Source organism: Hermetia illucens, chromosome 4, assembly GCF_905115235.1.
Source record: "Hermetia illucens chromosome 4, iHerIll2.2.curated.20191125, whole genome shotgun sequence".
In the NCBI taxonomy this organism is placed as follows: Eukaryota; Metazoa; Arthropoda; class Insecta; order Diptera; family Stratiomyidae; genus Hermetia; species Hermetia illucens.
Window position 1 is genome coordinate 69,771,899 of NC_051852.1, and position 25,643 is coordinate 69,797,541.

Below are 25,643 nucleotides of genomic sequence, written 5' to 3' on the forward strand. Positions count from 1 at the left end.
ACTCTTGTCAGTGGAATAATGATGAATGAAAATTCGGCATAATTTGATTCTAGAAAAGATAAAATCACAAAGTTGCTTAATGCAATTAATTGAGTTCGTTAAAAATATTTTGAAAATGCAATGATAGTTCAGCCTGCAGTGACATTTTGAATCAAAAAGGTCAAAATCAAATGGAACGGTAATGACCGCGGTCGTGGGTGGCGCGAGAACGATATGGAACGCGGGTAGAATAGGAGACGTCAATATCGAGATGTATTATTAAGCTCTCTGGATTTGTGGTTGGGTTGCGGAAGTTAGTGAAGTTGAAATGCTGTCCTCTATGGTAAAGGAACACCAACTCAAACAATCACGAAGAAAAGAAGAACAAGGTGCCCGATATCAGAGAAATTACTTGGTGGATTTAACCATATCTACAATATGTACATTTTTTCCAGAAAGTAGACGGAAGGAGACTGTGGAGGCCGCAAACGAGCTAACTCAAGCATTGGTAGACCATTTAAATGTGGGGTAGGTTATTTGAAATACACTCTTATCAATGACAATTAGATCACAATTCGAACGCAACGTTGATGATAAAAAAAACCAGATAATCAAATATACAAAACTCGGCCGCAACAAAATTAAGCGGGAAACAATTACGGCGCGTGCGGAGTGCGGACGAGAGAAGATGCAGAACGCATACTGAATATTTAAGGTCGGCAAAGTTCGCTCTACGTCGGTAAGGTTCGTTCTGCAGATTTGGCGGCGTTCTTCGCATCCTGCTGTTACTTTTAAATGTAGTTAATTCACATGAATTCGTTTTGAGGACTGCGATAGGCACTAAATTCAATTTTTATGAATGGAAGCGATGGGACCAATGCAATTGACAATAATTAGCGCAAATAGCGCCTTCGGTACGTCTGAAAACGAATTCATTCAAATTAATGCCGCATTGCGTGTCTGACTTGTTACGTATTGTCCCAGGTAGATACTAGACAGCTACCACACTCAAGAAGGGAAATCAGTGCAAGTACGCACGATTTCAAATTGCTTTGCCCACAGTTAGATACTAGACAGCTACCTCACTCCCCCTTGCCCCTCAAGGGGGGAAGTCAATGCGAGTACACACGATTTCAAATTGTTTTGCCCTTGAGCATGAGCGAGATGTACCGAAAACCCGATCAGCTGTGTTTGACATACCGCCCGGACTTGCCAATGTATTGGTGAGATTGGCAAGTTTTTGCTTATGTAAAAGTGAATACGTGAAACAACTTTTTGCTATATGGGTGACCATGCCGTAGTATCAGAATAGCAGAAGCTTACCGATCTCTCTCTTACCAATACGATTTGACGAAGATTGTGCCTTTTCCTTGTTTAGCGTCTCTGATGTGTACAGATAAGCTTCTGCAAGCACATTTGCAAGTGGGGTCATTTTTGTAAGCGTACTGCCTATAGTAGATCTACTGTGGCTTTGCCCTTGAGCATTAGCGAGATATAACGAAAACCGGATCAGCTGTGTTTGACATGCTGCCCGGACTTGCCAATGGGTAGGTGAGAGTGATACGTTTTTATCTATAGATAAGTGAATACGTGAAACTACTGTTGGCTATATATTTGGCATTAGTGCCACCCCTGAGATTCTTTTCATCTCTCTCTTACCAACCCAGACGAAGTTTATAGTTTGTCCTTTAGCACCGATCATGTGTACGGATAAGATTCCGTAATCTATTTGCAAGTCGAGGCATTTTAGTGTGAGTACTGCCAATAGGCATATACTGGGTTATTGCTTTAGACAAGTCCGTGTAATGAACTTCATTTGACAGCTCTCTCACTCCGCGTGCACACAGTCATTCTTTTTGTGTTTTGGGCTTGGTTTATTCTTGTTATGTCTTCCGAGGCGAAATTTCGGCAAGTGTACCGCAGCACATATCTTATTATTTCCTTTTACAATGGGAACAGAATTCGGAAGTTCCTCCTTAATTCTCAACTTTACATTCTGTAATTGCTCGTGAACGGTATGATGCTTTTTGGCGTCGATTACTAAGAACGCCGGTTGTGGATATTGTTGGCAGCAATAGTGCTTGTTGCATTAGAGTTCGCCGTCAAAAACGAAAAATCTGTTTTATTCAAATTTAATCGCAGTTCACTTATGGAAATGTTGTCCGAGATCTAGTTTTGCTAGGATGTTAGGAAAACATCTGTATAGTGGGGACGAGAGGACGCTTCCTTGAATACCAACATCACACTTTGAACCACAAATAGATCCTATGCAGCTACCACACTCCCTCCTATTCCCCAAAAAATGAAATGAGAACGGGTGCGTACGATTTCAAATTGCTTTGCCCTTACCCTGAGCGAGATATAACGAAAACCGGATCAGCTTTATTTGACAAGCTGCCGGACTTGCCAATATATTGGTGAAATCAACAAGTTTTTACCTATGGATAAGTGAATGCGTGAAACTCCTTTTGGCTATATGGGTAAGCATGGCAATAGTACCAGAATAGGAAAAGCTTATCGAGCGAATAATACGATTGTTTCGGCGATCACCTAGGCGACCTCGTCTAGGAACTACTCCAATTGGGCACTGGCCAAGTTCGCGCACTAGTTCCTGGAGTATTTCGATTTGTTTTTCATTAATTGTATCTATATAGAGTTTTAGAATATATGATTTTTTGATATTCGGAGTTGTTCAGAAATTACAGTTATAAGTCACATGCCAGATTTATGATCGCTGTAATAAAGCGCATATTTATCGATCCGAATGAAGGCCAAGGCTAAAAATCACACTCTACTTTTTAAGTGCGTTTTTCTCGAAACTACATATTGAAAATCTGCTGCCACCATAACCCAAAATCTATCCAACGAAATTCTTTGAAATTTTCACGACTAATTCAGAACATATTTCTACGGTCCGCAAACTAGGATAATTGCGATTCATTCAGTAGCTTTTTTTTAATTATTAAAAAATCCTTGAAAAACACCAAAATTCACAAAAAAAAAAGTTTAACACGGCCCTAAAATTTAGCTTTTCATATTTTTTTATAATCCTAGTTTGCGGACTGTAGTTATATCTGCACGTTAAAATGCCGTTTACTTTTTTTCCTTTAAGGTGCTCGCAGCGTCCTTCAGCGTGGCAGCAGAAAAACACCTTTTTTGAAGATGGGTATATAAATTTCTCTGTATTTCAATAATGAACTGTACTATCGGGCCGGAAAAATTATTACACATGCTGAAGATATTAATAAATGTATCGTGAAAAATTCACATTTGCATCTTTTTCCAGTTCTTCATAAAAAATTTCTAAAAAAAGCGAAATCGGCTTTCACGGGATGACCCCCTTAAAAAATTTTCACTGTAAAACAGCTGCACCTCAAAGAACTGTTTATCTGGGTATTACCGTTGCTATGAGAACAACATTCGGCGCAGCAATAAATACATTACCCAATTTGTAGCCTCTGTATATATTTATTCAAGGCACTTCAATGAGAGCAGCTAATAGATTAATTCGGTTCGATCTATGGGGAAACTAGGGAAGGGGGCAGAGCATTGGAAGAGTTTTTGGGAGAACTGAATCCAGTTTTTTACAACGCCTTCCGACCCTCAGGAAGTTATCCTAAAACGTAAAGAAAACGGGGAAGCCTTCTTCACCGATGGTTCAACAACAGAACAGGGCTCTGAAGCAGGAATTTACCTCTCGAGTAAGAAGGAGTATTGGCTGCTTTTCCCTTAAGGGGTTATATACAGTTAGAATTTTCATAAAAACGATTTTTTTTTTATTTTATTTTCTTAATGTACATATATTTAAGAATACACAGAAAATTTCATATCGTTCCGGTGAATATTTTCGAAGTTACATGCAAATTTTAAAATGCGTTTCAGAGCGGTTGGAAGCATAGGGCCGGAGCGGCAGCGCTTACCTGGAACGCTGTTTCCCTTTTGTGCACCTACCTATTCTAAATGTTCCCTTCTAATGTATTTAGATGGGTAAAACATCAATGTGTTATTGTCGTTTTTATAACTGAAAGGTAAATTTTAATTTTGCTCTCCCCAAATTGGAAAATATTTAAGGGTGGTAGTCAGTATAAACAGCTAAGCCAAGCAGTAAACTTGTGAGTTCCTTAAAATTCTATTTGTAATTTGAAAATGAAGGCTTCTAGAGAAATGAGAAAATCTCTTAACATACGTAAGTCGAGACCAAAAAAGCGAAAAAATATTTTTAATCCAAAAACAGCCGAAACGGATGAAAGTAGTTTCAGTACCTTGGCAAAAAAATTTAGAGAACAAGAGGAAATCTCAGTTCCGCGTGATCTGTCTGTTGAGTATCGCATTTTAAATTTTATAATAGTGTTTGCAGCAATTTCTGAAAATGTGAAATGTAAGACCTGTGACGGAAATGTGAAGTTTCAAACTGCTTCTGGACGAGGACTTGGTTTTAAAATTGTTTTGCTGTGTGATAAGTGTGCAGATCGTAACATAAATTCTAGTCCTTTTATCGCGCACTCTTATGAAATAAATCGACGATTTTTATTTGTCATGAGAGTCCTCGGATTAGGGTTAAAAGGCGCAGCAAAATTTTGTGGATTAAGGAATGGCATCACTATTATATTATATGACGGCAATAGGAATCACACTTGGACCCAATGCGCATTCATATGCTGAAAAAGAAGATGAGCAGCGCGTGACCATTTCCGATATCAGAGCGCGTGAGAGCACCCGAGATGGAAGAATGGCTCGCAGACAACATCAGCTCGAGTTATTAGAAGCTGCCGAAGCGACGGAGGGTTTATTATATGGTCCTGGAATAGACGACGCCATGTAAATTGAAAAAAAAAAATTTCATCTTATGTAAAGTGCTTTTCAAACTTTAAACGCGTTTTTCTCAAAATGGTGTTTTCAAAGTCGGTGACCAACATTACTCAAAAACGGCTAAACCGATTGATCTCAAATTTTGACACAAGCTTCTTAAATATATTTTTTAGTAATTGATCGAAGATTTTATCTTACCGGTTAATACTTTTTTTTATAAACAATTTAAGGCCGAAATTTTGGCCGAAAATCAATTTTTTTTTTCTAGAAACCACCATTTTGTCAAAAAAATTTATTTTGCTTATTCCTTCGATTAATTACTAGATTTAACATTACTTCAACGAAATATGTTTGGTTTTTTAATTTCAGAGGTTCAGTTCAGTGATATAGTGGTCACCGCAAAACGTCTTTTTTGAGAGGAGCTTCCGGAGATCAGCTGTAGCTCCTGTCCAAATAAATATTTTTACTAGTTTTAAGTCTGAAAATATTGTTAAAAGATACCATAGTATATGTTCGAATATTTAGATCAATAACTTTAAAAGGTTTCTCAAAAAAAAAGAACCCAATTGAACTCTATTTCTAGATTCAATACGGTGGAGCCATTGTGGGTACCTGGTCATTGTTGTGTGGAGGGAAATGAAATATCGGATGCCTTAGCAAAAGAGCATTCATTTTCCAACTTGCGCTGATCGGAACCAGCCATTGTAGTGTCTGAAGCATTGGCTAATGCTTCTATCAAAACCTGGGAACAAGCTTCCCATTATTTCAGTCAGCAGAGCCGTAATACTTTTGGACACACCAAACTTTTCCCGTTAGAACCAAATAAACATAGTGCAAAGCTTATTTTATTGAAAAACAGGACAATTTGCAGAAGTATTGTGGGCACTCTGACTGATCATAATTCACTAACTGGGCATATGTTCAGAACAGGGATTCTGCAATATGTTATGTCTCCATCCTGTAATAAGGAAGTGGGATCCGCGGAACATTTTCTATGTGAGTGTTCCGTCTATTGACACACCAGATATTATAAAATGTATATGGGAAGAAAAAACAACAATAAATTCAAAGGCGTCTATGAACGTCTGCTGTATGAATATTTTGTGGTATTGATATCATACACACGGCAAATACACATTGTAACACATCCACGCATACACATTGTCAAATAAACATTAAATGAGTTAGTGATTATATTAAAGTTCTTTTTCATCGAACTCTCATTGATCTGTATTTGACTTTTTTTTGTTCTTTATTGAACAAAAAGACATTTGCTGTGTAATATACTTTTTTTAAATTTTCTGAGTGAATACAAACGTACAGCGTTGTTTTTGGTTTTTTTCCTGCATGCGAATCATTGAATGATTGAGGCAAAGAGTGAACATGGTGTCTAATTTGGCGCAAATATACACCATTTATAGTACCGCCGGCTGCCGCTTCAGTAGCTGGTAACTGCCCATTTGGCGCTGCGATCGCTGTTTTCCAATATGTTCACTCTATAAATTGGGGAGATGCTATTCGTATGATTTTTATTCAATAGGAAGGAGGAGTAGCAAATCCAGTGGCAAAGGTTATAAGGTAGGTAGCTGACCCGTGTGACTCATGTGGTTAATATATCGGTTTGTCGATTACGCTTAGATGGTTTTCTTGACTATTATATAAAATTGAAAGTCTTCTATATAAAAATGGAAGTTGTTTTAGAATATACCAGCTGATCCCGGCAGACGTTGTTCTTCGTGTACTGGAAGAAGTAAACAACTCAGATGATACATTTGTGTGTTGGTTGTAATTTTCAAATTAATCCATGTCTGAAGAGGACCGTCGAATTATGCCTACACGACAAGCATTTACGTTAAACTCCCCACATCTCCATGCCCTTGCAACTCGAATGTGGATATGAAATTAGCATATTTTGCAAACTTCGCCGCTCCAAAAGATATTATTTGAAACCATGCATTGCGAATGTGCTGTAAATAGTGTTTGGATTCTAGAACAACTCCAGCAATATGAGTTAAAACTGGATCTGTCAGATCAGTTAGTGGTGACAAATTGACCTTGCGAATGGGGCAAAACATGCCAGGCATTTCTTACTGAAGAAGCGCGATGATGTAAGCATAATATAGCCATTAAATGAAGGAGGAATTTCGATGCATTTTGTACTTGCAGTCTTGGGGTGGGTTCCACTCTTAATCTTGTTCGAGCCCGTCGTGAGCGTTCAGCTTCAGGTAGCATGTAAACCATGTTGTTAAAATATTTCGGCAGCCCTTGTAATCTTGGTTTTCCGATGTTTCAGGAGCTCTTGAAGTAAAAGCTCTGACCCGGTCATATTTTCGGCCTGGGTCTTTTTCTTATCATATTTCAGCAACTTTTAAAGTAGAGGCTCAGATTCGTTCTATTTCCAGTAGTGAGTCTCGTTCTTCAGATATTTCGGCTGCTCTACTGGCTGGTAGTTGCCCTACATGCCTGCTCAATCTTCCAATATCCGATGTTTTGGATAGAATTTTCAATCATTTTCAGAATTTAATGTCTCGCCAATCAACAGTAATTATTTGTCACGACGACTGATTGAAAATTGTAGGTTGATCCATTTTAGCGTAATCTAGGGGCAATTTACAAAAACGTGGATAGTACCAAAATATTCCCCATTAAAAACCACATATGTATACTGATTTTTACGGTGTTCGTGTGAACGGTGTAGAAGTTGATCTGTCGCAGTATCATTTAGTGGCTATAACAACTTTGTTGAGACCCAAATATTTTCCATGACGATCAATGAACGGTTTAGAAATGCCTCCTTTGCAGCGTCACCTAGTAGCAAATTAAAGCAACGTGCTATATAGAAGGTATAAACATTCTCCATTCAAAAATATATATTTATACCAATTTTCATGGCGATCGGTTGAACGCTTTCGGAGTCTATCGATCACAAACGGATAAATATATTATAGAACAAATTTATCTGTCTATCATGTGCAACCCTATGTCGATCGTGGATATACTCATATTGTATCTGATTAAAGCGTGTCACGCCACTACTCCAACCCAACATCTTCGTCTCCATAACCGCACGACGCCGTTTATTGTCTTTTATACTCGGCCAACACTCACGACACTGCGGTAAATTTTAGATTTAAGTCGTTCGTTAATATGTCGATCATGTAGGACACCATTTGTGGAACGCCACTTCATCCAGGTTGCGTTAATGCGTGAAGCAATTTCACAACGTAGTGCTCCATCGCATTGACCCGAGATATCTAAATCACTCGGTTCTGGGCAGGTCGCTACAATTGATAGTGATTGTACCTCTTTTGTGGAGATCGGTCATCGAGAATTCAGTTTTATTCAGATTCAATCTGAGACTGTGTTGCATGAGGCAATCACTCCATTTTTGGACAAGTTAAAAAATCTTCATGGTATGGGAAAGTAACCAGATCAGACGGTAATTTGAACATTTTGCTGTACTGCTTTTCTTTTTTCGTATTGGAAGGGTCGTGCTTTCTTGTCAGTCAGATCGTGTTCTAACTTCCTCAATAAACCGATTGAAGAATTCACTGAGCCATAATGTTGAGTCCCAGCTCTTTGCTTTCCAGAGCTCAGATGTGATGTCGTGAGCTTCTGTGGCTTTCTTCCATTTCATTCGTTTTATGGCCACCATGAACACCATGGACGTCAGTGGCGCTGACATAAACTGTGGGTTTAACGTGAGTACCTGCCGTGTAGACATAATCCCACGGTCTTCTTCAGACACGGATCGATTTTGAGACCACAATCAGAGCCCCGTCATGACTAGCACAGCGGTACTGGTTTCTACTGAGTGCAGGGTCAGCATTCATACCAGTGGATGCAAGGCCTATCTAACACCTCTGCCAGAGCGCTTGAGCTCCAAGGAGCTTTGCCCGCGAAGTAAGCATAACCACAACCACCATGAACTCCCACAAAGGGGCCAACCGCAAATAACCGGGCCGAGGGCACATCCTTCAGGAATTCTCCTGGAGCATATACTCTCAGAGGGCCATTTCGGGTCCCATGGTATCAAACAACCTCCGGTGAGGCTTCGTGGCCAGAGCCACTTCAGGTGAGTCCTTTGTAACCTACGATCTGATCGCCCTCCTCGAGTACGCAGGGCCGGCAATTGCCAACGGTTTAACTGAAATTAGCTCGAAGTGGAGAACCGCATCGAAACCTTTCCACCAGTCAACAACCGCTCTGCGTACAATACAACACAAAAGACGTCACAAGACAACAATAACAGAAAACTCACAGAACCCCAGTATGGCAATTCGCCCATCATACTGCAGGCGAAGCAGTGTCAAGAAACTCCCTCCTTCGTTGGAAGGTAGCACGCGCGAATACATTAACGCATTGAAGTGTTTCATTCCTAGCAAGGCACTAGCTAAAATCAAAGATACCGTTCACCACGTGATCGCCCATGTCGTCTAGATTGCGGATGTCACAGTACGCCGGACAGACAGGGGACATGGAACCAGTCCGATGAGTCTTTCATATGCTTCAAGAGAACTCCTGGAGGATGTACTCTCGGCCCGGTTATTTGCGGTTGGCCCCTTTGTGGGAGTTCATAGTTGTTGTCGTTATGTCTACATCGCGGGCAGAGCTCCTCTTCAATCGGATTATTGAGGAAGTTAGCAGAGTCTGAAGACTGGGGGGGATTGGAGATTGGGATTATGCCTACACGGTAGATACTAACGTTACACCCCCAGGATCTTCATGTCAGCACCGCTGACGTCCAGGAAGTAATAAAACGAATGAAATGGAGGAAAGCCACAGAAGCTAACGGCATCGCATCTGCGCTCTGGAAAGAGCTGGGACTCAACATTATGGCTCAGTAAATTCAATCGGTTTATTGAGGAAGTTAGAGATCTGATCTGACTGATAAGAAAGTACCACCATTCCAATACTAAAAAAGAAAAGCAGTCCAGCAGAATGTTCAAATTACCATCTGATCTGGTTACTTTCCCATACCATTAAAATTTTTGAACGCATTCTTAACAACCGTATTCGCGAAATCGTTGAAATAACCGAAGCTGAAATCCTGCATCACGGCAGCCGCTCTGAGGCAGTTCAACAGCAGCAGTGTGAGCGACATGGCGCTCAATGGCGGGCGTTCACCCGAGCCGCCCTTGCGACGTAAATCGGACAAATCATCGACTGGAGCATATGTCCGGCAGGAAGTCCCCGCAACGCACAGTTCCGTCAGTGAACCTCGTTACTACAAGAAGAGGCCATAAGGCCACTCTACGAGCAACGGGCGCAAACATGGTCCTTCGTACAGCAGTCAACCACGCGGTGATCAAAACCAAAACACTTAAAACACGCAGGGAGCAAGTCATGCGACCTGACCCTGTAGCTAAACCATTTTGACATACACTCTTTCGGTGGATGTCAACTTGTCAATCATAGCTGGCGTCTCATAAATCTGCTGCATCAGCTCATCAGCGCTAATGCAGCAGGCACATCATAGACGATTTCACGAGGTCCCAGCTTCTGGACCACTGCCACCTCCAACCCATGTTCGGAGAATTTCGGATTCTCCACAACCTTCCTTCGTTCCTCTTTGGAGGGCACGCGTAGAGCCACTCCCTGACTTAGCGGGTTCACGTTATGAACCTTAATTCCCAGTGCAAGAGCTACTTCGCGCATCACCACCTGCGCAACTTCTTTTAGGGAAGCCTCCTTATTGCGACTTTTCACCACAACCGACCATATGTCAGCCGGTTTAGGGACCGCGGGCAATGCACCGGCAGTGGAGGCTGTCGGCCTACCGCCACCGACTAAATTAGTCATAGGCAAGGGGGCAGGTTGGCTACCCTTTACGCCATCAGAATTTGCAGAGAAGTCGAAACACATCTGCACTCAACGAACTCTAGTCGACGAGTGAGTGGCGCTGGCAGGTGGAATTGGTCCAAATGTCGGCAATGCTTGTGGACGTTCCTTTTCATGGACCTTCATTACAGTATTGTCATTCAAAAGCCAAGTATCTCGGTTGATGAGGCGCTTGGTGGTGACCCCGAGGGTTGCGTAGGCCGCTTCGTAGATCGTGTCTTTAATTTGGTTCCACAATTCGTCTACATTCGTAATGGTTGGTAATCGCGTAGGTGAGATCATTTCTTCTCTTTTCTCACCAAACGGCAACCATTTAATGCGGGCTAGGGCGTTCCTCACGCTATTTTATCGGTGGTTTAATACGCAGGACGGCAATCAATAACCGATGTTTAGGTGCGATGGTCTCATACGGAACGGCCTGATAGTCAGTTACGATGATAAAATGTCGGTGTCTTATGAAAATATAGTCGATTTGCGATTTCCTATTCCCACTATAAAATTTAGGAAGGTAAGACAATCGTTTGATGAATCATGTATTCATAAGTACAAGGTCCATGGGTGTCCGCAAAATCGATTATACGCTCGCCACCCTCATTGTGCGCTGCAATCCCCTTTCCGCTATGTCACCTGTTACCGCCTGCCTTTGCATCCATATGACCATTAAGGTCGCTTGCAATGATGATATAGTCATCAGCAGGTAAGTTGCAAGTCTTTCATCGAAAAGTTGCCAGAAGGCATCTTTCTCGGCATGAGGTCGACCTGTCTGTGGTGAAGAAGTGCGATCAACTGATATAATGGTGAGCATCATCAGGCGGCCATCAAATCGTTCGAGTTCTTTAATGGTATCACGGAAACTATCTAAAATGGCCACGCCAACACCGTATTGAGTGTGTAGGCTACCAAAATAGAGAGGTTTATAACCATTTTTACCGCGATCGCATTCTATGTCGCAGCTTTTGGCACCAGACCATCGGGTTCCATCGTTTCCAGCTCTCTTTCCTTCCCCTTTTATTCGTTGTTGGGATGTCAGGAAGATTATTGTCGCCTGCCGCCGAGGGGTAGGACCCCGGGAAATGAGTTCTGAGAAGCAGGTGTACCCTGTCCTCCTCATTCTCGGTGAATGTCCCATCTTCCTTTTTCAAGCAGACAGGATATTCCCCCGTCTTTGGCTACAGCCTTGTACAGCCTGGTTGCTTCTGTGATCTGTTCAATCCCTTCACAGAATTCCCTAAAGCTGTTCCGTTTCGCTTCCCTGATCGCGTTGCTATACGCAGTCAGTGCATTTTTATACCTCCGCCAGTCCCTGGTTTGTTTTGCCCGGTTAAAGAGTTTTCGTACCTCCGTTCTCATTCTGGTTAAGTTCCTGTTCCACCATGGTACATCCCTTGATGACTTGACTGTCTTGGCCGGACAGCTGGCCTCATATGCATCGATGACGATTGTGTTGAGGTCTTCCACCACCGTTTCTAATTCTAATTCGCTCCTGATATCACCGCTCCCTTGAAGGTGGGCAATGTTGTTGCTCAGGTGCATTGTGTAGGATTCCCAATCCGTTCTCTTGGGATTCCTTATTATTCTTTTTATTTCGGAGTTACCCTCAATGTCGAATCTGATTATCCTGTGATCAGACATTGAGGGTTCATCCGACACCCTCCAATTCCTGACCATCGCGTTCATTAGGGTATTTCCTAGAGTTATATCTAGTACCTCTTCTCTGGTGCTGGTCACAAATATTGGAGTGTTCCCTACGTTGTATATTTCTAACTTATTACTAAGAATAAATTCGAGAAGGTACTCACCTTTACGATTAGTGTCGCTGCTTCCCCACACTTCGTGTTGGGCGTTGGCATCGCAGCCGAGAAGAAGTGGTAACGCCCTCTCCTCGCAATACTCCGTCAGCTTTGCGACTTATTCCGGTGGAGCCCGGCTCTCGTCTCCTGGGAAGTATCCCGATGCTACAACTACCTCTCGAGTGCTCCTCCCGGCTTCCAATGAGACTTGGATAGCCACAAGGTCCCCGGTTAAGAACTCTGAAAGACATATGTATTTTAAATTACGTTTGAGAATTATGCATGCTCTTGGTTTTTCACAAGAGGAGTCCCAAATTACCTGCATGTCTCCTCCTTGCAGACCGCGAATCTGCCCCCGGTACACCCAGGGCTCCTGAGCCAGCACTATTCCAATGTTCTCCTTGGAATTTGCCCTTGCAATCACTGCAGATGCAGCTCTCGCATGGTGGAGGTTTATCTGGACTATCCTAGTGCTGACCATTGGCTCCGTTATTGTTTGGAGCTCTTCTCCACTGTCGGAGTGTCACCCTCCTCCTCCGACATGGCGCTTTCCTGCGCGTCGCTGTCCACCCCGAGCCCTAGGAGTCCAAGGTCTAGGTCGTCCAGCTTCTGTTCTTCACTGGGCAGCAGGTCTATTTCCCTGGTTGATCCAGTTCTTTCCGCCTCTATGGCTTCCGGATGGATATTATATGACAATCGTCGCCGATCAGCGCATAGGCTAGATGCTAATGAGCCACCGAAGCATATGCCGAAACCGAGCTTCCATCCGGAGAAGGTAATGGGGACTGTTTGGTGGTCTACAGCTGGGGATGTCCACTATTATTTTTTGGCACCTGGCGAAACGATAAATGCACAGAAATGCTGTGCCCAACTCGAGGAAATGCACCAAAAATTGAATATACAACGGACGAGATTAATCAACAAAGATGGTGCGATACTCCTTAACGACAAAGTGCGACTCCGTGTATCCAGAACAATGGTTCAAAAGTTGAACGAATTGCAGTATGAGACTCTGCCTCATCCACCATATTCACCGGACCTTTCACCACGTTTTTAAGCATTTGGATCTTTTTTTGGCGGAAAAACAATTTAGGAAGGAAGAGGCCGTCAAAATTGCCTTCGACGAATTTATCAACACCTGACAGTTGGACTTCTACGATACTGGCATACATGCTCTTAAATCTCGCTTGAATCGACTGGCACCTATTTTGATTAAATAAATAAATTTTTGTAAGCTTTACAGGCGTTTCAAATGTTAGTACCAAAACGGCCATTTCATTTGCAACAACCTAATATTTCTAAGAGCAGGTTTCATTTCTTGGGTAACTAGGAAACCTACACCGAGCACTTAGTCTAGCGGATGGCCACTATAATCTATGGTATAGTGACTCTTCTTCAGGAATCCGGTCCCTGCCCAACGCATTCTTGCAGCGCAGTTACATCAGCCGTATCGACTAGCTGCTGAGCAGCTCGGCACATTCCATGAGAAAATGGGCAAATCGGTATTCCGGTTTCGTTGTCGTGTTCATCGTTGTAAAATTCATCCTGTGCGAGGCTCCTTTCGTGACATCGTAAAATTGATTTTCAATGTAGGGTTGTCAGCCCTACCCAACTTCCAACCTGGTGAACCAGTTTGTACAATTTGTCCCGTTTTCATACGGGGAAGACTCACCTTCATTCTGTCTGCAGTTTTTCATAAAGGAAGAACTCCCAGCTATCACCACGTGGAGGTGGAGGTAGCATTTGGTAGTGGAATTACTGGTGTCTTTTCAGCAGGCGTTTCTCAGATTTTATGCTCCTTCGGAGGTCTCAATCCACGTTTCGCGCCGGGGCCTATACTAATCTTTGATCGCCAGACATACATATATTTACGCATCTAAATTGATTGAATGCATCTTATTACTTCATGCACAAAGACATAAATACTATACATATCTTCTTCTACAGCCTTTGTTCCATTCAGAACCGGGATCGGATCGTTTTGAGCGGTCTCGCCAAGCATGTGACCAAGAAAGATCAGGTAGCACTTAGCATAGTGGAATAACTCCCTATATTTATTCCTTTTCCAGATCTCAGTATTAAATTTTGTTTTATTGAGGAGAGTACAAAGTACATTGCCTCAAACCCTCTTCCTTTACCTGGGCTTGGTCCCAGCATGCTAAGTAAATGAAATGCATATACGTACATATGTACTAACCTACATGCCCCTCTTACGTTGCGCATCATCCTGCTCTCGAGTTAATGCTCACATATCCCGAGCCCACTCCCCTGGTGTGCGCAAGCCTACCAAGTTTAACTTGCGTAAGGCGAACTACGAAGGTCTGAACTGAACAATCAACTGGGTTCCTCCGCCTCTCTCAGTTACGTCATCCTCGCCTACACATGTCGGCATCATCAAAGAACGATGCCTAAATAAATACTCGCTAGCAAGTAAGTTAGTTTTATTGCACTAGGCCTAAGTAAATACATAATTGTTAGGAAGGAGATGTGTATTTTATTGCTTGCATTGTGACCCTTTAAAAGGACATGTAACTGCAAGCAAAGGGTGCACTCTTATCCAAGATATTAAAGTGAAGAGTCACAGTTGAAATCATTTGTTTTGTAAAGGCGGATCACGGTCGGAAACTCGTGATCATAATTGGCGCAGTCGGTCTGCGAGTGTTTAAAAACTGTTTATCACTCACAAATAAAAGAACCTGGAGAATCTCATCAAAGATTTCTCTTTACTCACGCTCAACATGACAATGGACTTCAAAAGTTTGTCGGGCTATATTGGAGCCCTTTCGAATTTCGACGGAACGCAGGTGGATCTATTCCCCTTTATAGATGCAGTGGATGCAGTGATACATCAAGTGAACAACAGCCTCTTCAAAGCCATCCTTCATCAGATGTTATTACATCACAGAATCCTGGTCAGAGGTCAAGGCGCTCCTCATCAATCACTTTGATACACCGGAAAATGAAATTCAGCTCACCGAAAGATTGCTAGCGGCACGATTCACAACAGCAGGACAATTATACGAATATATCTGTGTCTATTTAAAATTAACCATAAGATTAAGTATAATGTAACATTTTCTGCTGCACAGAAGTCGGAAATGATTAAGCTAAAAAATCAGATCGCTAAAAATACTTTTGTCAACAAATGTCCCGAACCTATTAGAGGTATCTTACATGCCTACAAACCAGATTCACTTGAAAGTGCTTATAAAGTGTTAGTAGAAACAGGGTACGTTAATTACAGTGGTGCAAGAAATGTGAATAACAGTGCTGATCAATATGGTGAAAATAGAAGTGATACGAAAGTGCGAAATTTAGCACCAACAGGAAACACTAGGTTTCAAAGCAGAACAAATTTATCTCCACCTTCAAATGTCTTCGTTCCATTAGGAAACACTAAATTCCAAAACAGAGCAGATCTATCTCTACCTTCGGATGTCTCCATGAATACGGCAACATCCCGTTCAAGCTCGCTCCATGTTAACACGGATTTTCGGCTATATGCCTCGGAAGAGAACCCCAGTTACCCATTATTCGACTAACTATCGAAGGCAAAGAACTTCGATGCTTAATCGATACCGGCTGTTCTACCTCACTATTAAACTCGAAGGCAGTAGCAGAGCATAGACAACATAGATTATCTAAACCATTGCAAATATGTTCGGTAAATGCAGGTTCATCCACCTTTCATGGATTTTATTCAGAATTTCCACAAGAATTTCAATTTGAAGGTAGAATTGAATGGAAATTACTGCCTTTCCAAAGTGAAACTTTCGACTGTATTATAGGACAAAACATTTTAAAACCAACTAAAGCGATAATTAACTTTGAAGATAATACGATATCAATTAACGGCATCGCGTTGCCTATAACTGTCCAACAAGAAGTGGTATACATGGCCCAAGCCGCAAACTTTGAGCCAGAAAATGAAAAAACGTTAGGGGTAGAAAACCATCTCACAAAAGAGGAACAAGAAGTCATTGACAGAATCAAAAAAGAATTCTGCGATTTAGAATACGATGACACCCAAAAGTTGTCATTTACCCATGATATAAAACACGAACTTAAACTGTCAACTCCAAACCCAATATATCAAAGAAATTATCGATACCCGTATGCACTTAAAGAATTCGTGAAAAAACAAATAGAAGAAGATCTGGAGCAAGGCATTGTTAAACCCTCAAAATCTCCATACAATTCCTCAATTTGGATAGTTCCTAAAAAGGGTGAAAAGAAATACCGACTTGTTATTGATTTTAGAAAAATTAATAATTTCACCGTAGAGGACAAATATCCGATACCACAAATCGATGATATACTCGGAAAGCTCGGGAACGCTAACTACTTTACCTCTATTGATTTGGCCAAGGGATTCCATCAAACCCGAAGACAGGGAAAAAACAGCTTTTTCTACCGACGAAGGTCATTTCGAATTTACTCGAATGCCATTCGGACTTATTCATTCTATTTTACAGAAGCATATCGGCAAAATTTGCATAGTCTATATGGACGACATTTTAGTATTCAGCACATCATTGAAAGGACACGAAAACGCACTCAGAGCAGTTTTCAATATCCTCAGAGAAGCTAATCTAAAAATTCAAATGTCAAAAACCTTATTTTTGCAAAGAAGCACTGAATTTCTTGGGCATGTATTATAATAACAAAAGACGGTATCAAAGCTAACCCCAAGAAAATAGAAACCATCAAAAAATTCCCAATACCCAAAAATCAGAAAGAAATCAAATCATTTCTCGGTTTAACTGGTTTCTATAGAAAGTTCATAAAGGACTTTGCAAAAATAGCAAAGCCTCTAACTACACAATTGAAAAAAGACTCCACTATTAACCCCGATGAACAAGAATATAAAGAAGCCTTCCAGACACTTAAATTATATCTAATGAACGATCCAATACTAAGGCATCCAGACTTTAGCAAACATTTTACACTGACTACAGATGCTTCCAATTTCGCAATAGGAGCAGTTTTGTCCCAAGAAGGAAGACCCATCTCCTTTGCTAGTAGAACGTTGAACGCTCACGATACTAGATACTCGACCATTGAAAAAGAGTTGCTAGCAATAGTATGGGCAACTTCTTATTTTAGACCATATTTGTTTGGCAGAAAATTCACCTTACAAACGGATCATAAGCCACTTACGTTTTTGGAAAATATTCGAGAGGATAATTCAAAACTCCAAAGGTGGAAGTTGAAACTTTTAGAATATGATTTCAACATCAAACATATCAAAGGCAGAGATAATTTCGTTGCAGACGCATTGTCGCGAGTTGAAATACACGCACTCAATAATAACGAAAACGAATCGTTAGCCACACAACATACAGCCTTTGAAGATAATAATAATTATATCTTCATATCAGAAAAGCCCATTAACGCTTACAAGAGGCAAATCATAATAAAGAGGGGAACGAGTAATCAAGTCAAAAGAGAAAAACACCACAATAAAATTAGACTTACATTCCAATTCGAAAATTTCGACGACAAGAATGCAAAATACATTTTACAAAACCATGTACCAACACAAGGTACAACAGGTGTAAAATTTCACACTAAAGAATTTATGCTTATTTTCCAAAAACATTATAAAAATTGGAAGGAAACAAATCCAAAGGGAACAGTTGTACAAGCGAATAAAATCTTGTGTGATTGCACACCAATAGAAATAAAGGAACTAATTGCAAAAATACATCGAACTAGCAGCTCAAAGACAAATATTACTTTCCGAACCTTAAAACTATGATAACGAGACAAATAAATAATTGTACCATTTGCAACCAAGCAAAGTACGAAAGAAACCCAAATAAACTGCCTTTTAAAGAAACCAAAACGCCCAAAGAAATTAGGGAAATATATCACATCGATATTTGGTTTAGGGATAGAAACTCACCATACATTACCTGCATAGACAAATTCTCTAAATTCCTTACAATAAAGAAACTCCAAACTCTCGTCTTTAAGCGTACCGATACCACTTGTTTTATGGCTTGCCTCTTACCTTTCCAACCAATCCTTCCGCATCTCTTTTGATGGCTGCACATGCTGCTCCTTCTCCCCCTCCTCTAGCGTCCCCCAGGTTAGGTACATATTCTGGGTTCTTTATTATTTTTTATCAACGACCTTCCTCCCTCCTTGTCCCTGTTTGCTTTATACCGACGACCTTAAGTTGTTTTCCGCTATATCGGCGCCAATCGACTGTGTTACCCTTCAATCTAACTTATACACTCTGGTTCGTTGGTTATCTGCTAATGCTAATCTGCTAAACGTCAGAAAGTGTCTCCTCGTCGTCTCTGTCGCTTAAATTCTCACCGACTTCCTTCTATTCTTTTAACGGACATCCCTTATCATACCTAAATTGCACTCAAGACCTCGGAGTCACTTTCGACAATAAGCTCCTTTTCGACACCTATTGCCTCGAAATCACCAATTGAGCAGGAAAGTTGTCAGGCTTTATACTTCGCTCCTTCTCTGATTTTGACTCCATCCAACCGTAGCTAGCTCCCGTCAACTCCCTCGTGTGGAGTACCCTCGAGTATTGCTCTGTAATTTGGTCACCTTCCCATAACTGTGTTTCTCTTGCCCTTAAAAATGTACAAAATAGGTTCACCCGTTCCCTCTTCTTTAAGGGGGTCATACCGTGTGTCGGACCCACATAACCGAATTTTTTTTTGCATAAAATGCATCTAGATATAGTGTAGAATATATGGGCAAAGTAATTTTTTGATATTCGGAGTCGTTCGGAAATTATAGTGTTAAACACCTGGTAAGTCACATGCCAGATTTATGTCGATCGCCGCAATAAGGCTCGTATTTATCGGTCCGAATGACGTTGGAATGACTTCGCTAAAAAGCTAAGAATTGAAGCCGAGGCTGTACATGTGTTTCTTCAAGAAACCTAAGGTTTATGGACTAGGTATAGCAGAGTAATGATCAGTTCAGATTTTATGGCTAAAAATCACGTTCTACTTTTTAAATGCATTTTTCTCGAAACTGCATGTTAAAAATCGGCTGCCATTCAACGAAATTCTTTGAAATTTTCACGACTTATTCAGAGCATATTTCTACGGTCCGCAAACTAGGATAATTGCGATTCATTCAGTAGTTTTTTTATTAATTGAAGAAGTCATGAAAAAATGCCAGTCATGCTGCAAAAGCAGCAGGAAAGGGTTGTGCCGTGGCTTCTTGAGGTTTACCGGAGCTGCATCTCTTTAGGATACGTACCGCACTCCTGGAGGCGCGCACGAGTGGTTTTCATACCGAAAGCGGGCAGGCGCGGTCATGAGTCCGCGAAGGACTTTTGACCACTCAGTCTGACCTCTTTCGTGCTGAAGACCCTAGAGCACGTCCTGGACATTCACTTAAGGACGACTATGGAGAGAACGCCTTTCTCTAAGTCCCAGCATGTCTACCTCAAAAGAAAATCCACAGAAACCGCCCTCCACAAGGTAATTGCCACGGTTGAGCGGCCGCTGCGGTACAAGCAGTATATCCTTGCTGCCTTCTTGGATATAGAGGGAGCTTTTAACAACGTCAGTACCAACGCCATCAAGGAAGCCTTGATCAGTATTGGATTGGAGGGGTATCTCACGCATTGGATTATATCCGTGCTGAATACCAGGATAATCCAGTCGGACCTGGAGGCAACCACTTCACTAGAGCTGTGAACAGAGGCACGCCCCAGGGTGGCGCCATCTCACCGGTGCTCTGGTTAAAAGTAATGGACAAAATTTTACGTACATTGGACAGCAGCGGGGTGAAGGTGGTGGCGTATGCCGACGACTTGGTGATATTAGTATCAGGGATGTCCATTATGAGCGACATCATAGAAGGAGCGGACTCAACATAAACCCAAGCAAAACGCAGCTGATGCTATTCAGCGCCAAGACAAGGATAACTGAATTCCGTCTACCACGGCTGAATGAACAAAGATTGGTTTTTTCCTCTAATGTAAAGTATCTGGGTGTAATTCTGGATCCTAAGCTAAATTGGAGATTGAACATAGAACTGAGGGTTAAGAAGGCCTGTATAGCCTTCTATGCCGGCAAGAGAACCTTTGCAAAGAAATGGGGTCTCCGGCCGAAGATGGTTCTCGGGATGTGCACCGCTGTAGTGCGTCCGATCCTGATGTACGGCTCTATTGTGTGGTGGCAGGCTTTGAAGAAAAAATACAATAGAACGAAGCTTAATAGGATTCAAAGAACCGCGTGTGCAGGTGCTACGGGGGCTCTGCAGTCCTGCCCGGCAGATGCTCTCAATGTACTCCTACATCTCCTCCCCCTAGACCTCCACATTAAATATATTGCAGCGTGCAGTGCCGTCAGACTACGTGAGTCCGGATGCTGGGCATCGAAGTCCTACGGCCACAGCAACATTCTAGATGAAATACCTCGGGAAATCTGGGCATCCCTCACGGACTATGTCATACGCAAGCTGAACTTCACGAGAAACTTTGCTGTGGACCTTCCAACCAGGGTTATGATACAGTATTCTTTACGAACGGATCAAAGATAGCCCATCGAGTCGGCGAATATACACGGTGTATCCAAGTCGTATGGTCTCCAAGGTTTCGCCAGTGTATTCCAGGCGGAAGTGCTGGCGATATTGCAAGTCGATGGCTGGACCGTGATTCGAGCCCCAAGCGTAACATTGCCATTCTGGTCGACAACCAAGCGGCCATCAAGGCCTTGTACTCAATAACGACATCTTCCCGGCTGGTGGGGCAGTACGGAGACGCGCTTACCCGTCTGGGCGCACGCTCAAGGTCACTCTCTTCTGGGTTCCCGGGCATAGGAACATAGAGGGGAATGAGCGGGCTGACGGATTGGCCAGGGAAGGCTCTGCTCTTGGCAGTCCCTCGGCGAATACAGTCGGTTTTCCGCTGGCGGCGGTCGGGGGCCGAGTCTACTCGCACTACCTAGCAGCCGCGGGGCTGAAATTGCGAAGGCTTACAAACTGTGCCAAGTCAAGGAGAATTCGGCCCGCTTATAACATAGCCCGAACACGGGAGCTCCTGTGCCAGACGCGTGCAAATGCATTCAAGATTACGGCGGTCTGCACGGGGCACTGGCCCATAGGGGACCATGCCGCTAGGCTCGGCATACCCTACAACTCGCATTGCCGAAGTTACGGAGAAGGAAGAGAAACCCTCATGCACTTTCTCTGCGATTGCCCAGCTCTGGCCAGAGTCAGGCTGCAGACACTGGGTAAACCATTCTTTGGGAACCTCAGAGAGATTTCTAGCTGCAGGATGGCAGAGCTGCTTTCCTTCATGACTGCTACGGGCTGGCTCTGAAAATCCGAGCCGGTTAGACTCTTCCTCCCTGCTCCCATAACAACAGTCACGGTCTTAGAAGTTTGTGTCAACAAAACGGCGCACCAAAGCGCTAATTGGGCTCCTCCGAGCGGCCACTGATACCTTCCTACCCTACCCATGAAAAACACCAAAATTCACAAAAAAAAGTTTAACACGGCACCAAAAATGTAGTTTTTAATATTTTTTAATAATTCTAGTTTGCAGACTATAGTTAAGTCTGTACGTTAAAATCTCGTCTACTTTTTTTCTTTAAGATGATCGCAGCACCATCTAGCGTGGCAGCAAAAAAAGGCTTTTTTTTGGAGATGGGTGTATAAATTGCTCCGTATCTCAAAAATGAACTATGCGATCGGGCTTGAAGAATTACTATGCACGCTCAAGATGGTAAACAATTCGTATTTGTATTGTTATCCAGTTCTTCACAAAAAAATTCTAAAAAAAGCCAAAAAACGGCCCTCACGAGATAACCCCCTTAAGAAAAACTCCACTTGTGTGAACTACCCCTCTCGCCTTCGCTTTCTGAACCTCCACTTCCTACAACAGCATAGAATCTGTCTGGGTTTATGCACATTTTTAAGGTTTATATATGACTGGAGGGCGCAAATTTTTTTTCACAGAATGTGACCATGTGGGTTATCATATGAAAGGACTCAATTAGTATTTTACGAAACTGGTCCCATATTTGATACCGGGTGAAGCGTAGGAGAGTGATGGCTCAAAATATAACCCCCGAAGAGTGTAACAGGTCTCGTTTTAAGAACCTATCCAACCGAAAAATCTGAAAAAATCACAGTAGTGTATCTAACCGAAATCTAAGACTCAAAATATATCCCGTTCCGATATCTGCACAAAAAGAAATTAATAATAGTATATTAGCATATTTTAGAAATTTAGCGGAAACCGCCCTTAAGTTCATGTTAGAACTATAAAATTTGGCACATGCATAAGGGATAACATAAGGCATAACTTTGATTGAAGTTTGAAGAAAATCGAACTATTATTAACAAAGATCAAGAACGTGAAACTTTTACATTTTATGTGAATTTCCTGCATTCTAAAGCGTGCATCCTCATCATAACATATCAATTCGTGACAACCACAACAAAATTAGCTCATGGAATGGGTTGCAGGGAAACATTTCGTTTTAGGTTTTTAATCATTGCTCCAGCCAGATATATGTATGTATTTATATGGTATGTAGATGAAGCTTTGGAGTAGTGCCTAATTCAGATAGATATATTTGTACATTAAACCAGGAGTATTCAATATACGTACTTCATATGCACATATGTATGCTTTTGTGCACGAAGTAAATTGAAAATATGTGTACGATCAATTTATATACGTGAATATATAAGCATAGCATTCGGCAATATGCAATGTTTGTTTGTTTATTGTTAGCATAATATCTACGTCTTTTGCACGTACGAATTTCTTGTATTTTAAAAAAAAATATGAGTTAATATTTCGGATTTTTAGTCGTATTTGAATGGAAAAATGTGCATAGAAACTTTCCGACATAAGATGTCCTTTAAACTTCTCTTCTCTTAGTAGTTTTAAGCATAGGCTAAGATGATTGCTTTCTCCTCCTCCTGAAGGCAATACGTAATTGGAGTTTACTCTATTTATTGTCCGTTAAATAAATATGTTTGTCTCGAGTAGTTGATACTTATCTACAAATAACGAAAAAAAAGCAAACAATTGGGGAAATGGGAAGCTGGTTTATACTATTAATAACTTTATTTAAATAGATATCGATATGGAAGGTATTTCGGAGCATAGGCAGCATATAGTGGTAGCCTCTTGATTTTTTTTTTCAGATTTTTCGGTTGGGTAGTTTCTAAGAATGGGTCCGTTAAAAAATCACTTTCGACCCCTTCCACAAATGTCGAAACTAGGACCGGCATAAGTACTACCTTTCATTTGATAACCAAACCGACTATGTTTGGTGAAAAAAAATTACACTCCCCTTTTGGATGTATGTTTCACTTTTTCGGCACACATTTTGAGCCCTCATTCCGCTATGCTTCATCCAATATCCTAAGTAGTAGCAGTTTCAAAAAGTGCTAATTGAGCGGGTGTGACAAACAAACATTGAATAAATTTTAATAAAGCTTTATTTTATACAAAACCTTAAAAAAGTCTAAAAATTGGTTATTTATTACATTACGATTTTGTTTCAATCACTATATTAAGTTGCCTTTCTGACTAATCATTGGAAACTACTAACAACAACGAAAAATATAATTTCTCAGCAACAAAACAACAAAATTTACAATTTGACTATAACAAACCATAGAATCATGACTATACAGTGGAGTCCCGAAAATTCGTACATCGATTATTCGTATATCCGGCTAATTCGTATAAAAAATTGCCGGTGCCCAGAGTTAATTTTCTTTATTTTGCACCCCTGATATTTGGTACCAAATCTTCAGCCCTTTGATCATACAAATTATAAGGATTCTACTGTATATGTATATGCCAATATAAGATATTATCAAAGGAACGAAAGATAATAATAGACTTTTTTTTACCAGAGTTGCGCAAGCTTACCTGAACCAAAAACGGTTGGATACCGAAGCTAAACAATTGCATGTTGGTGCAACAAACTTTGCGAAACAATCACAACAATGGCTCCAACTAATTGAAGGATTTAGCAGCGCTTTAAAGGTTCAATACATTTCGTGAATTTTATTTAATCACCCTTATTAATTTTTCAGGAGTTAGGTGACGTTGAAAATTGGGCACGAAGTATTGAAGCGGATATGCAAGTGACGACCTATTCGTTAGAAATAGCTTATAAAACATCTCGTGAAAACCAGCCATAGCTAAACTGAATTTGAATAAAATATCTATGAAATAAGGAAGCTGTATTTTTTGGATTTAGAAGAAGAATCAATAAACAAGAACGATGGTGTTCAGACAATAAATTGCCTAAATTTTAAGACAGTTGGAAATCATCATTGTTGCTCCATTCTCAACATCCTTTAGGATCTGGATCTGCTTTCGCATTTTTACTACACCTGACGTATCAAGCTCGATATGAGATCATTTAAGCTGATGATTTGGACTCTTCCAAATAATGTTGGAAAATACTCATTGGAACTGGAATTGACAGATCCCGTGTAGGAGTTATAACCCGTAATGGTCATTTTGTTTACCTGGTTTGAAAACACCTGCTCCGTCCAGATTTTGAGAAAACTTAATATTGCTACATCTCTGATGTAGTTACTAAGAGCATACAACTGTTCGGAGTTTCTATGACCTTTATACTCTGAGAGCCCGCGGACCTCTGACCTACGTCATAGTATAAAACTTAAGAATTTCTCTGTGGGAATTTCCGACAAGGATATGAACGATTGGGGATTTTAGAGTTTAACTCGTATTGGCTTCGACAGGTAACAGGTAACAAAGGTGAGTAAAATTCCTACTTGAAATTGTTATGGTATGAAGGACAATTTTTTTTTATATTTTCTGCGGGATAATGTCAGAAGTCAAGTTTTACGTTGCTAGACAGTTCTTATATAAACAACATAGATTTAGATAGCTGGTGCACCAGGGTAATCCCGGCCTAAGTTCCAAACGCGCGTGTCATGGATTGCAGATAATGACATGACCCACCGGATCAGGTACGAACATCGCAAAATAATCTTGTAAGTAGTTGCGAAAAAGCGGAACATCTGCATTTGTGTTTGTCTTCCCGAACCTATTCTTCCCCTTCTGGGGGAGTAAACCTCTTTAATAATAATCGTTGGCGCAACATTCCATATTGGATCAGGACCTTGAAATGTGTTAGAGCACTTCATTTAAGACAGTAACGGTACACTACAGTACACTGTAGGAGGCAATGTGGTCAGCATTGCGCTCACCCGAGATTATTACTCTGATTT

General features: G+C 41.3%; 1 protein-coding gene across 2 annotated transcripts; it reads left to right on the forward strand.

Moving 5' to 3' along the window:
- The first annotated feature begins 207 nt into the window (after nt 1–207).
- Nucleotides 208–24,620, forward strand: LOC119655021 (biogenesis of lysosome-related organelles complex 1 subunit 1). 2 transcript variants are annotated; one of them, XM_038060695.1, is made up of 4 exons: nt 208–368; nt 435–507; nt 24,291–24,423; nt 24,474–24,620. In XM_038060695.1, the coding sequence occupies exons 1-4, from the start codon at nt 308–310 to the stop codon at nt 24,579–24,581; spliced, it is 375 nt and encodes a 124-aa protein (XP_037916623.1). In that variant the 5' UTR covers nt 208–307; the 3' UTR covers nt 24,582–24,620. The 2 variants fall into 2 exon arrangements, with proteins under 2 accessions (XP_037916623.1, XP_037916624.1); XM_038060696.1 differs by having other exon boundaries at nt 24,481–24,613.
- Nucleotides 24,621–25,643: the final 1,023 nt, after the last annotated feature.